The 14,546-nt window shown below is 42.7% G+C and overlaps 1 protein-coding gene across 3 annotated transcripts in view; it reads left to right on the forward strand.

Moving 5' to 3' along the window:
* The window catches only part of ATP11C (ATPase phospholipid transporting 11C), a 265,355-nt gene that overhangs the window by 24,540 nt on the left and 226,269 nt on the right, over positions 1 to 14,546 (forward strand). For 2 of the 3 annotated variants that reach the window (XM_030210361.1, XM_030210363.1), the window contains exon 1: positions 7,624 to 7,698. The exons of the other annotated variant lie outside the window; for it this stretch is intronic. In XM_030210361.1, the coding sequence (XP_030066221.1) occupies positions 7,648 to 7,698 (51 nt within the window). In that variant the 5' untranslated portion in view covers positions 7,624 to 7,647. Of the gene's footprint in view, positions 1 to 7,623; positions 7,699 to 14,546 lie in introns of those variants that run through there. 3 annotated transcript variants of the gene reach the window in all.

Consider the following 14,546-nt stretch of genomic DNA (forward strand, 5'->3'; position numbering starts at 1 on the left):
CTCCCTGGACAGACCAAGTCTGCCAGTGCCTGGATTGGTGGGACTGCCTCCAGTATTTGCTGAAGGAAGTTCTTCTGGACGCCACCTCCCCCAGTGGATGGTGGTGACCACCTATACCAGTTGTCTTGATTTGGGGAGCCCACTGCCTGAACCATGTGGCTCAGGGTTGCTGGTCCCAGCAGGAGGTTTGGCCCATCAGTTGGTTGGGGCAAGAGCCATCTGACTAGCGCTAGTTGAGTTTCACCCCCTGATTCCAGAGTAGGTGGTCCAAATGATGTAAACAATGGCCAAGCCCCTTTCCGACAAAGCAAGGGGGGAAAGCTAAAGTGTGGCGGTGGTGTTGGGGCATTTTGCCAGGAAGGTGAATGTCTAGGAAGACTTCCTCAATTGCCATTCACTTCACTTGAGGGAATGAGATCCAACTGTACAGCCTTTCAGCTCCTGGTTTTCCACTTGGTTCCTCCGCAGTTCAGTCCGATAGCTTTGTAATTAAATACCAAGAGCATGCACTTTCAGCCACAGGAGAGAAGTTCTCTTCCAGGCCACTGATAGGATGGTACACATTTTTGCTGCTTCTGGTCATGCTGGACTAGCCTTGCTGTCCATGATACGCAGATTTGATATGTCTACTGGTGGAGCCCTCTGCTGCTCCAGGTGGGGGGAGGATTTATGATGCAGGACCAGTGGAAATGCAGTATTCAGATCCTTTCTGGCTTACAGTTTGGCCCCAGTTTGGCGCCTAGTGAAACAAGGGTTTTCCAATTTTCATCTGTGCTTGCCTCAGAGCCCTTAAGAGATGTATGTCGTTTCGCATGCTTTCGAGCACAGATGGTGAGAAGCACAACATTTCCCCTTGATGGGTGCAGCTCCCTGTGGTCCTGGAATACCTTCAGCGGGGGTTTAAGTAAGGGCTGGTCCTTAACTCTTTGAAGGTCCAGGTGATGGCTGTAACCTGCTAGGCAAAGTCCTTGGTGTCTCTGAGGCAGCATACTTTGCTTTTTGCACAGGGTCAAACAGCTGTGTGTACCCGCTATACCTCTGTGTGACCTCAGTTTCGTCCATAATGTTTTGTCAGGCTCACCCTTTGAGCCTTTGAGGGCTGCGACTCTTAAGAATCTCACTTTGAAAACGTTGTTTGGGGTTTTTACTTTGTAGCTATTGGGTTGGCTCAGCAATCTTTCAGAATTGCAGGCTGTCATGGAATGCCTAACACCCACCTGGGGCTAACCCTGCAGCCACCTAGAGGGTCTATCCCAAGCACTGCTCAGGCCTGCCTACACCTGTGCCTGTGCTCTATACTAGCACCCTCCTCCCACCAACAGGGTCCCACTTGCCCCTGGGTGAGTCTCACACTCTCAGGATGCTCCCCAGTGATTTCTAGGACACTGGGGCCACACTCTCTCAGGGGTCCCACAGACCTAACACACAAACCACCAGGACTCAGTCTAGGACAACAGAGCCAATAAACTAACAGGTTTATTGTTAACAGAACAGTGAATGTTTCTTACATATTTAGTATACAGCGCTGCATATGTCTTGTAGTGATATAGAAATAATAATTAGTAGTAGTATCATATTTTGCAACTATTTACCATTCCTTGCCTAATTTCTAGCATCTTGTTTGCTTTTTTGGCCGACACCGCTGCACACTAGACAAGATTTCAGTGTATTGTCTACAGTGACACCTAGATCTATTTTTCTTGGGTGTTGATTCCCAAGGTGGATGCTAGTATTAGGTGATTATGATTTGGAGTGGAAGATTAGCCTAGTGGTTAGTCAGCGGACTTTGATCCTGGGGAACTGGGTTTGATTCCCACTGTAGCTCCTTGTGACTATGGGCAAGTCACTTAACCCTCCATTGCCCCAGGTACAAATTAAGTACCTGAATATATGTAAACCGCTTTGAATGTAGTTGCAAAATACCACAGAAAGGTGGTATATCAAGTCCCATTTCCCGTTCCCATTCTTCCCAATGTGCATCAATTTGCATTTGTCCGCATTAAATTTCATCTGCCATTTGGATGCCCAGTCTTCCAATTTCCTAGTGTTTTCCTAAAGTTTTTCACAATCCGCTTGTGTTTTTAACAACATTGAATAGTTTTTTGTCATCTGCAAATAGTACCGGTCCCAGTACAGATCTCTGTGCCACTCCACTGTTCACCTTCCTCTATTCAGGAAAAATGGCCTTTTAAGCCTACTCTTTGTTTTCTGTCTAATAACCAGTTCCTAATCCACAAATTGCCTTCTATCCCATGACTCTGATTTTCTCAGGAGTCTCAAATGGAACTTTGTCAAGCTTTCTGAAAATCTAGATACACTACATCAGCCAGCTTGGGTACATCCTACTTGCTCAGGATGGTACGGCCAAGATGCTAAGGAGGGTGAAATTTGTAGTCATACATGTTAACAGTCAGGCTGTACCAACTTGAGACCTTCCCTTAGTTTTCCAGTGCTACTATGACTTGGATTTCTCTGCAGTGCTGTTCTTTTTTTTTTTTTTTTTTTTTTTTAATGGGAAAAATTGAAATTCAGCTCATTATAGCTGAAATAGTTGATGGAACATGGGCTTGCTTTCAAAAAGGGATCTTCTTCTTTGACAAATGTATGCTGGAGTCTTTGAGCAGGGACTGTCTTTTTACGTATGATGTACAGCACTGCGTATGCCTTGTAGCGCTATAGAAATGATAAGTAGTAGTAGTTTTCCAATGAGCATCAGCAGGTTATACCCATGATGTAACTGGAAAAGGTCAGTTTCTCTGCCTCCATCCTCTGGTAAGAAGGGATAACACCTGCTTGTTCAGGATGGTGTGGTCTCACTACAGGAAAGGAAATTTAACAGGTATGACTCTCTCCTCCTGTTTCCTAATACTAAATCATACTAAATGGTTATTGGATGCCAGGTGATGATCCCTTACATCTTCAGACAATCCATTTTTGATGATATCACAATGGGTATGTACCAGTCAAGTTCTGTCAATAACCTATCAATAGCACTTTAATAGCAGTAGTGTGAATGTCTTCAAGTTAAATGTCTCTCTTTTTGTTTCTGCTTGCATATTGCACTAATATTAGATGTTCCATTCCATGCAAAAATATTTGTTGTATTTTAATACATATAATGTATGTATTTGCAAATGGGGAGGATCTCCCAACCCCCGTGTGCTGTATTTTTTTTTTTTTTTTTTTTACTTGGCTGGTTGAATCTGTATCTCTCCCTTTTCTTTCCTTCCTTCCTTCCGTCCCCTCCCCACAGTCCTTACATTGTTTCTGTATCCAATCCAGCAGTGATCCAGACAGGCAACATTGGGGGGGCCCTTTCCTCTGGCATGGACACAAGAAGTTGTGTTGGAGAAGGTGGAACATGATAGAGGAAAGGTTCCTGATCCTGCTAGAAACAAAGTAAGGAGGACTGTGTGGAAAATTGGGGGGCTGAACTAGAGAGATGCGAGAGGAAGATTTTGAGGAGAACCCAATACTAGCAGAAGCTTGTAAGGGATTTTTTTTTTCATGTCTTAAATGTTTTACCCAGTTCCCTTAATTTAATGGTTTCATCTGAGATGGTGTTTTAAATGCTAAAATAAATTTAAAGTTATTGCTAAGTGTCAGATTACATAAACCTCTGTAGAGAAACAATCACTCTTCTCAAATTGGTGGCAACAACTATTATAAGTCCACTGAAGTGGTGTCAGACTGTAAGATATGTAGGTAAAGATTTTGCAGTGTGATCTCGGAGATACATTAGAGATTAAAGCCTGGGCCAGGTTTAGGTACAATTGTGGGCACCTGAGCTGTCATTACATAAAGCTTCTTAGTTTTTGTTGTTAACAAAACTGAATGCCATGTAGTGTGGTAAGTGCAATGCAGAGTGATGACAGATGTTCATAAATTCTGTATGACAGAAACATTTTCTCATATTTTTTTGCTCAAATTTATAGCTTTATTGGAGAAACGTTGGGTACAATTTGTGCAACTTAATCATCTAGAAATCTGGAACCAGGATACTGGGCTAGATGGACCATCGGTCTGGACCAGTATAGCTATTCTTGTGTTTCAAAGAGAACCTAATTTATGAATTGTGTAATAAGGCTCCCTTTTCAATCCTGCTTGGTAATGGTAACAGTTCTTGTAGTCCGCCAACTCTTAACCAAATGTTCAAAGCGGATAACGTGAGAATGAACTTACACAATAATGAAAAGCAGCGGATACCAAAAAGGATTATCACTGAAGCAGAATTTTTTTTTTAAACCGATAAGCTTTCAATTGTTTTTGAAACACCATGTTGAAACTGCCCGATACGGAAATGTCAATAGATTTCTGAAATCTTATAGAAATGTTGGAAAATAAAGAAGGCATTAATCTATAGCGTGTGATGAAATAAGAGATAATGGAAATGAAAATAAAGAAAATAAGTATTCTGGACATATACCATAGAACATCTTATATATCCAACAAGCAAGCTTAAAATAATTTTGGCTTTATTAGGTAACCAATGAAATTGATCAATGTAGGTGAAGCATGATCTGATCTCGTTTGCCCCATGATCATCTAAGCTGCAGTGTTTTGCAATATATGCAGTCTAGCAGTCAAGTTGCCTGAAAAGACAATATAGACCATTAAAATAATCTAATTTAGAGAGGGTCATTGCTTATTGCAATTATGTTGGAGTAGCCTAGTGGTTAATGCAGTGGACTTTGATCCTGGAGAACTGGGTTTGATTCCCTGCTGCAGCTCCTTGTGACTCTGGGCAAGTCATTTAACCCTCTTTGCCCCAGGTACCAATAAGTACCTGTATATACTATGTAAACTACTTTGAATATAGTTGCAAAAAAACACAGGCAGATATCAAGTCCCATTCCCTTTCCCCTTTCCCTATAAGAAAAAGATGATATCATTATATGAAGATAGCTTATGTATAAATTTTGATGTTCGTTATAACGAACATTGCTTAACTTTAGCACAAGAAAGAAACAATTGTTTTGTGAAAAGGAAGTTTTCCGTGAGATGAGGCTTATTTTTTTCATTCATTTGCACTGTTTGATTACCTGAAAGAAATGTAAAAAGTGGAGTAAGAAATTGATAAGCTCACAAAATAAAAGTATTTTAAGGGAAAGGAGAAAGTGTCTTGGAATTTATCTACTTGATTTATTTCTGTTGAGTCGGTATTGACATTCATAAGAAAAAAACATCTGGTGGCGATAGGGAAAGGTTGCTTTTACAGCAGGAGCCATTTTGGATTTTGTAATTTAGGTACTGGTACCTTCAAGATATTTGAATGGGGGGATAGACTATTCTTGTGTAGGAGAGCTTGATATCAGCAGATGTGCCTCTTATGTTCAGTTAGATGGAAGATTTGTGTAAGAGCTTCCTTTTTGGTGATATAAAGGTTAAGGCATTTTCTGTAGACTATATGGTTGGCGTTTTGGATCGTGAGATGTTCTAGAGCCTTTATTTATGAAGGAAAGCTATACAACTTTTAGTCCATGTTACTGGTAGTTGGGCATGTTCTTTAGAGAATATGTTGGCTGTGGGATGCTTGCAGCTGACGAGTCATTTTGAGGACTGAGGCAGGGGTAAACATAAAGACTGCTGCTCAGCCCTTATAAGGTAACATTTAATGGAGCAGGTAGGTCAATATTTTTAGAAAGTCACATGCATGAGTATCTCCTAGTTGGTGAGAGGTTATGTGTGTGTGCTCGATGTAAAGAGCTAGCTCCAGAGAACAAGCCTGTTCTCTTGAGGCTAGAGGAGCTCAGGGAACAGAGGTACATAGAGGAGGCCTACAGGGTTGTTGCTGAGAAGTCCCACCTCCAGTCTGATAGCCCTTGTGCTGTCTTGGAGGAGAGAGGCCTTCTAAAAGGAGAGTATCACCCTGGTGCAGCTGGAAGTAATCCTGTAGCCAGGACCAACTCACCAGGAGATGCAATAGCCTCTTGCACCGAGGATGTGTCTCCAGGAACTTCTGCCCAAGAGGGAAGGGTTAGGATGGTGGTTGTAGTTGGTAATTCGGTTATTAAGCATGTGGAATACTGGGTGGCTGGTGGACGTGAGGATCACCTGGTCATTTGCCTGCCGGGTGCAAAGGTGGTGGACCTCACGTGTCACCTAGATAGGATTTTAGCCGGCTGTCTTGGTACATGTGGGTACCAACAACATAGGAAAATGTGGGAGAGAGGTTCTGGAAACCAGATTTAGGTTCCTAGGTAGAAAGCTGAAATCCAAATTCTCCAGGGTAGCATTTTTGGAAATGCTTCCTGTTCCACGCGCAGGACCCAAGAGGCAGGCAGAGCTCTGAAGTCTCAATGCATGGTGAAGGGATGAGGGATTTAGATTTGTTAGGAACTGGGCAACATTGTGGGGAAGGGGGAGCCTGTTCCAAAGGGACGGGTTCCACCTTAACCAGGATGGAACTAGGCTGCTGTCACTAACTTTTTTGAAAAAGAGAGAGCAGCTTTTAAACTAAAATGGGGGGGGGGGGGGGGGGGGGGGGGGTAGCCGACAGTTGCCCAGAACCATATAGTTCGATGTGCAGTATTCTTGAAGGATACTATTGAAACAGGATCTTTAGGGAATCTGGATAGAGAGGTTTCAGTAATGGTGAAAGAAAGCTAGAAGTATTCAAGAGGAGAACAAAGTAAAGGATGCAAAATATCCCTATTATATGCAAAATTTTCCCAGTAATAGGTTTACATTTTATTACCTTGTTGCGTTAAGCATACTTGAAATATTAGTGTATGAAAGTACTAATGCACTTTGAGAAATATACCCCCCTGCAGACTTGGCAACAATTTATTCATATCTGGTCAAAGTTTAGTGACGAATCTGCACTGGATATAGTGAACTCTTAAGCAAGTGCATTTTTATATTCAGTTGCCTCATGAATTTGTTACCCCTTCTCCATAAGAACTCCTGCTTTGCTCATTGTATATAATATTTTGACTTAGATATGTTTTTTAACCTAATTGTTATTTAAAGAAAACCAAATTTAAGCCTGTAATATTTGTGTCTTTATAAGATTTTACATGAACACCAAAAATACTTGGGACTTATTTTGAGGTGACTTAGGTATTAAAAAGATAAACCAAAATAGATAGCATAGTTTTCATTTGATCAGTAGAAAACAAGCTTTATTTAGGAATGAACCTGTTATATTTTTGTTTGCTTTGTATGGTTTGTTAGAACTGTAAGTTTGCAAATATCAAAAGTACATGAGAAGCATAATGTAGAAAATAAGTTACATACAATCCTCTTGGGTAATATAAATTTCATCAGTCTTCAACCACAAAAAGGAGGGAACCAAACAAACTTGCTTAAGGAAAATTAAGAATCAGTCCTTTGATTTATCTGGTTTAAATGGTGTTTGTTTGATGAGCATAAACCTATTTTTGACTTGACACTCTATCCTTCCATGTAGTCCATTACATTTTTTGCTTTACTTTATCTAGTTCCTTCTCCTGTGTTATGTTTGGTTCACATGAATGTTGCTCAGTACTGTTCATCCTAGTGACCTTTGCTCAGGTTTAAAGTTTCTGAATTTTTCCAATGTTTAGAAAAAAAAAGTCCAACTTTTTGCCTCTGCTCTGCTTAATGGATTTTATCTGGTGTTTTCATGCAGAAGAACTCAAGCACTGATTGCAAATTTTTAAAGCTATGGATGTGAATGTTAAAGAGACTGCAAGGTTTTCGTTTTCTTCACAGGTGGTAAGCAAGCCATTTCATAAACTTAGGTAAAAGTTTGTTCGTCAGGTTACTTATCATTTTAACTTAATTTAGCAAAATCAATAAATGAGTTTGGTATTGTGTTAGCATTAACTGTGTTTTAACTCGGATAAGCTTGCATATAAAAAGATCATTATTATTTGTTGGGTTTATAGAGTATTGATTCAGTGCCATGTTGCTCAGTTCTTGTTAATATCTGACCAGAGCTCTGTTAATTGTGTACTTGCTTGAAATCACGATTTCTTTCACATGTTGTTCATCTGTTTTTCAGAATCTCAGAGGGGACTTGGTATTTTAAAATTATTTTTAGTGCTTATGTGAAATCAAGTACAAGTTTATCATAATGTTCATTCACAACATGGCATCAAAAGAAGAAACCGTACTGAAAAGGTTAACCTTATTGCTTAGCTCTGTAATCATCTCTTCCTCAAAATGCCAGTATACAGTTTTGGCACTACTTGATTTCCCTCTCCTTATTTCAAAATCTGTCCGCTTCATTCACTGCTATCCAACATTGTGATTCTTGTGTATCAAAACTTCTCAATTCTGTACACTCCCACATAGCATTCCTTGTAACACTTCACCCCTGTTTAAAACAACTGAACACACGATTGTCCATTGCCTGTTACTCAGCCCATCAATAACATTTTTCTAGTTCCTCTATCTCACTTCCTTTTCCTGTCTCCAGCAGTAAAATCTATACTATGTACAGCAGGAGTCTGATGAAGGTTTCTTATACTGCTTTTTATAGTTGTGTCAAAGTTCATTTATTTGTTACATTTGTATCCCACATTTCCCACCTATTTGTGGGAACTGAAAAATGAGCTTGCGGAGCTACTGCTAGTGATATGCAACTTATCCTTAAAATCGAGCGTGGTACCGGAAGATTGGAGGGTGGCCAATGTAACACTGATTTTTAAAAAAGGCTCCAGGGGAGATCTGGGAAATTATAGACCGGTGAGTCTGACGTCAGTGCCAGGGAAAATGGTAGAGGCTATTATTAAAAACAAAATTACAGAGCACATCCGAGGTCATGGATTACTGAGACCGAGTCAGCAAGGCTTTTGTGTGGGGAAATCTTGCCTGACCAATTTACTTCAATTCTTTGAAGGAGTAAACAAACATGTGGACAAAGGGGAACCGGTTGATATTGTGTATCTGGATTTCCAAAAGGCGTTTGACAAGGTACCTCATGAAAGGCTACAGAGGAAATTGGAGGGTCGTGGGATAGGAGGAAATATCCTATTGTGGATTAAAAACTGGTTGAAGGATAGGAAACAGAGAGTGGGGTTAAATGGGCAGTATTCACAATGGAGAAGGGTAGTTTAGTGGGGTTCCTCAGGGGTCTGTGCTAGGACCGCTGCTTTTTAATATATTTATAAATGATTTAGAGATGGGAGTAACTAGCGAGGTAATTAAATTTGCTGATGACACAGTTATTCAAAGTTGTTAAATCGCGACAGGATTGTGAAAAATTACAAGAGGACCTTACGAGACTGGGAGATTGGGCGGCTAAATGGCAGATACGTTTAATGTGAGCAAGTGCAAGGTGATGCATGTGGGAAAAAAGAACCCGAATTATAGCTACGTCATGCAAGATTCCACGTTAGGAATTACGGACCAAGAAAGGGATCTGGGTGTCGTCGTCGATAATACACTGAAACCTTCTGCTCAGTGTGCTGCTGCGGCTAGGAACGTGAATAGAATGTTGGGTATTATTAGGAAAGGTATGGAAAACAGGTGTGAGGATGTTATAATGCCGTTGTATCGCTCCATGGTGCGACTGCACCTTGAGTATTGTGTTCAATTTTGGTCGCTGCTTCTCAAGAAAGATATAGTAGAATTGGAAAAGGTGCAGAGAAGGGCGACTAAAATGATAGCGGGGATAGGACGACTTCCCTATGAAGAAAGATTAAGGAGGCTAGCGCTATTCAGCTTGGAGAAGAGACGGCTGAGGGGAGACATGATAGAGGTATATAAAATAATGAGTGGATGTGAAGCGTCTGTTCACGCTTTCCAAAAATACTAGGACAAGGGGGCATGCGATGAAACTACAGTGTAGTAAATTTAAAACAAATCGGAGAAAATTTTTCTTCACCCAACGTATAATTAAACTCTGGAATTCGTTGCCGGAGAAAGTGGTGAAGGCGGTTAGCTTAGCAGAGTTTAAAAAGGGGTTGGACGATTTCCTAAAGGACAAGTCCATAAACCGCTACTAAATGGACTTGGGAAAAATCCACAATTCCAGGAACAACATGTATAGAATGTTTGTACGTTTGGGAAGCTTGCCAGGTGCCCTTGGCCTGGATTGGTCACTGTCGTGGACAAGATGCTGGGCTCGATGGACCCTTAGTCTTTTCCCAGTATGGCATTACTTATGTAAATCACGTTTCAATAAACAGAAACTGACACAACTTCTACATGATAAAAAGTTAAGACATCTTTTAGCAAATTTGAATTCATACTCACTATTTGCAGGTTTTTTTTGTTTGTTTGTTTGTTTCTAGGTTTTATTTTTTGGTGAAAGGAAAGGGTGAAAATGTCAGATGTAAAAAGTACTGTAACATCTTTTTTGGCAGAAATAAGTTTCCATATATTTTTTTTTTAGCTCTGCTAGATAATTCTTTGTCTTTGCTTTTTGAATATTTTTCTCATTTTTATGTATTATTTATATCATTTATACCCCACAATTTCCCACCACTGGCAGGCTCAATGTGGCTTACAACATTTAGTTAACCAACAGGAAATGTCCCGTTTGTGGCCGTGCCACCCTTCAGACTTACCCTGTTTCTGGGAGTCAGTGTCTGTGCTGGCTTCTGCTTGTCTCTGTGTCTGTGTCTGTCTTAGGTTCTCTCTGGCTCTGTGTGCTGATTGCCCTACTGAACCTCACCTGTGTGGGCTTTGCCTCTTCCAAGATGGCTGCCGCCTCTTCGTCTCTGCCAGTTTCCAAGATGGCTCCCGCTGTTCCTTCCTATGGGATGACTGCTCTGTGTGTCAAGCCTCTGTTTGGTTGCAAGGTGATTGCTGCACCTGTGGCTCTGGTGTTGATGGGCTTTATTAGTCACCTGAAGACTAGAGCCTTTGCCTTTGTATCTCATCACATCTCATCTCATCTCATCTCATCTAAAGGTCCTGCTGTATAGAGTGCTCTGTACACAGTTTCATTGTTTGCTCTGAGTGAGTTTCTATGTTTGTGTATACTAGCTAGCTTAGGCACCGTGTGGCTTGTAAGCCTGTGCATAGCTCTGCTAGTTCTCTGTGTTTGTTTCCAGTGTCTGACTAGTTAGCTTAGGCACCGTCTGGCTTGTTGCCTGTGCATAGCTCTACTAGTTCTCTGTGTTTGTTTCCAGTGTATGACTAGTTAGCTTAGGCACCGTCTGGCTTGTTGCCTGTGCATAGCTCTTCTAGTTCTCTGTGTTTGTTTCCAGTGTATGACTAGTTAGCTTAGGCACCGTCTGGCTTGTTGCCTGTGCATAGCTCTTCTAGTTCTCTGTGTTTGTTTCCAGTGTATGACTAGTTAGCTTAGGCACCGTCTGGCTTGTTGCCTGTGCATAGCTCTTCTAGTTCTCTGTGTTTGTTTCCAATGCATGACTAGTAGCTTAGGCACCGTCTGGCTTGAAGCCTGTGCATAGCTCTGCTAGTTCTCTGTGTTTGTTTCCAGTGATAGACTAGCCAGCTTAGGCACCGTGTGGCTTGTAGCCTGTGCATAGCTCTGCTAGTTCTCTGTGTTTGTTTCCAGTGATAGACTAGTCAGCTTAGGCACCGTGTGGCTTGTAGCCTGTGCATAGCTCTGCTAGTTCTCTGTGTTTGTTTCCAGTGATAGACTAGCCAGCTTAGGCACCGTGTGGCTTGTAGCCTGTGCATAGCTCTGCTAGTTCTCTGTGTTTGTTTCCAGTGATAGACTAGCCAGCTTAGGCCCTGTGTGGCTTGTAGCCTGTGCATAGCTCTGCTAGTTCTCTGTGTTTGTTTCCAGTGATAGACTAGCCAGCTTAGGCCCCGTGTGGCTTGTAGCCTGTGCATAGCTCTGCTAGTTCTCTGTGTTTGTTTCCAGTGTTAGACTAGCCGCCCTTGCTAGTCACTATCCCAAGATTGTGTTTGTTCCTAGTGTTAGACTGGCTGCCCTTGCTAGTCACTATCCAGAGACTGTGTTCCGTTCAGCTAGCCGTCCTGCTAGCCCTCCTGCGGAGACAGTGACTTCTGCTAGCCGTCCTGCTAGCCACCTCCAGAGACTGTGTTCCGTTCAGCTAGCCGTCCTGCTAGTCCTCCTGCGGAGACAGTGACTTCAGCTAGCCGTCCTGCTAGCCACCTCCAGAGACTGTGTTCCGTTCAGCTAGCCGTCCTGCTAGCCCTCCTGCGGAGACAGTGACTTCTGCTAGCCGTCCTGCTAGCCACCTCCAGAGACTGTGTTCCGTTCAGCTAGCCGTCCTGCTAGCCCTCCTGCGGAGACAGTGACTTCTGCTAGCCGTCCTGCTAGCCACCTCCAGAGACTGTGTTCCGTTCAGCAAGCCGTCCTGCTAGCCCTCCTGCGGAGACAGTGACTTCAGCTAGCCGTCCTGCTAGCCACCTCCAGAGACAGTGTTGCATCTCCTGCTAGCCGTCCTGCTAGCCCTCCTTTGGAGACAGTGACTTTAGCTAGCCGTCCTGCTAGCCACCTCCAGAGACAGTGTTGAATCCTGCCGACTGCCAGAACCCGGACAGACCCTGCTTGTCTGCCTTGCCTTCGCCTAGGTGCCAGGGGGCACCCCTGGACCTTCATTCCTGCTGTTCCTGTAAGTCCTACCGGCTGCCAGAACCTGAGGGCTCAACCCGAGGGGGAAGGCAGTCAAGTGTAGGTGAAGCCTAGGTCCAGGGTGTTCCAGTTCTGCGGGTTCCGTTCCAGTGTGTTCCAGTCCAGCGGGTTCCACTCCTGTATGTTTCAGTCCAGTGGGGCCACTCCAGTGTGTCCAGTCCAGTGGGCCCCACTCCAGTGCGCACCCGTCCGGTGCGTTCCAGTTCCGAGTGTTCCGGTGTAGAACTCCAGTCCGGAGTTCCGGTCCAGTCTTATCTCCTCTCTACCTGGAAGGTGATTTTGCCTAAAGGACTCACAAACCCCACGCTCCCGGGGAAGAAGCCTGAAGGTATGCCAAGGTCCTCGAGAGCGCGGCAAGCGCGAGAGACGCGACAGGAAATTACAATAAATGGAAAGTGATACGAGGGGTGGAAAGGTACAGGGTTAAGAGAAAGTAGTTAAGTCCACAAGATCTTTAGAGGAGTTGGAGTCCAGGAATCACAGAGGCAGGACGGGATCTTTAGGGTAAGCTTGCCCAAATAAGTAGGTCTTGATAGACTTCCTGAAAGTCAGATGATCTTGAACCGTTTTTTACAGATTTAGGTAATGTATTCCATAAATGAGTGCTGATATAGGAAAAGGTGGCAGCATATGTGGTTTTATACTTGAGACCAGAACACGCAGGGTAATGGAGGTTTAAGTATGAACGAGAAGATGGGAGCGAATTCCTTGCTGGTAAGTTGACAAGGGCATCCATATATGCTGGAGCTGCTCTGTAGAGGATCTTATGGACTAGGGTGCAAATTTTAAAAGTTATTCGCTCCTGTACAGGAAGCCAGGGTAACGTCTCACGAAGAGGTCTGGAACTGTTGAACTTTGATGCTCCGAAGATAAGTCGAGCTGCTGTGTTTTGAGCAGTTCGTAGTTTTTTGAGAAGTAGGTCTCCACCCTGCGTATATGCCATTGCAGTAATCGATTCGGCTTAAGACTAGTGATTGGACTAAATTACAAAATACTCCTCTTGGGAAATAAGGCTTTAATCGTTTTAGTTTCCTGAGAGAGAAGAATATTTTCTTGGTGGGTGAGGTGGTATGATCCAACAGTGTTAAGTTCCGGTCCACAATAACTCCTAGTATTCGTAGACTCTCAGAGATGGGCAGGGTAAGGCCTGGTGCGTTTAAGGTAGCGGGTCTGAATTTGTTAAAGGGAGAGGAAAGAATAAGGCAATGAGTTTTTTTTCTGTATTAAGCTTTAATTTGAAGGAGTTAGCCCAAGTGAGCATGGTGTTTATCCCAAGGCTGATTTCATTAGTTATTTCAGTGAAATTTGTCCGAAAAGGGATGTAAATAGTGACGTCATCTGCATAGATAAATGGGTGAAGTCCAAGCTTTGAAAGGGCTGTGGCCAGGGGAATCAGCATTACGTTGAAGAGAGTAGGGGAAAGCGGCGAGCCTTGAGGCACACCACAGACCGGTTGCCATGGAGGGGATAAATTTGAGTTGGAGTTTACTTGGTAGGTTCTGGTGGTTAAAAAACCTTTCAGCCATGCTAGAACATTTCCGCCGGCTCCGAAGTAGATTTTTCCTTGTAGGTCTCAAAGTTGCAGGAGGGCAGGGGGAATAATAGACATGATGCTTACAAATAAAAGTTGCTGGTGTAGTGGGCGATCTAGGATCAAGCAGTTATCATATGGTATGGTTTAGTATTAGAGCATAGGCAATGAATTGATTTATAAGCTAGATCCTAGACTTCAGGACAACTAACTTCAAAGTGAAAGAGTTCCTCAAGGAGTTGCTAGTTGAATGATAGCAGCTAATGAAAGTAGAAAAGCACTGGACAAAACTGAAAGGAAATATTGTAAGGGCAACAAACATATTTGGAAAGTAAATGACAGAGAGGAAAAAATATCCACTGTAGCTTTTGAAGAAAGATGCCATAATGGTAAGGGAAACTACTACTACTACAAATCATTTCTACAGTGCTACCAGTCGTACGCAGCGCTTTACAATTGAACATGAAGAAAAGATAGTCCCTGCTCAAAGAGCTTACAATCTAAATCAGG

The sequence above is a fragment of the Microcaecilia unicolor genome, chromosome 7 (genome assembly GCF_901765095.1).
Source record: "Microcaecilia unicolor chromosome 7, aMicUni1.1, whole genome shotgun sequence".
Lineage (NCBI taxonomy): Eukaryota > Metazoa > Chordata > Amphibia > Gymnophiona > Siphonopidae > Microcaecilia > Microcaecilia unicolor.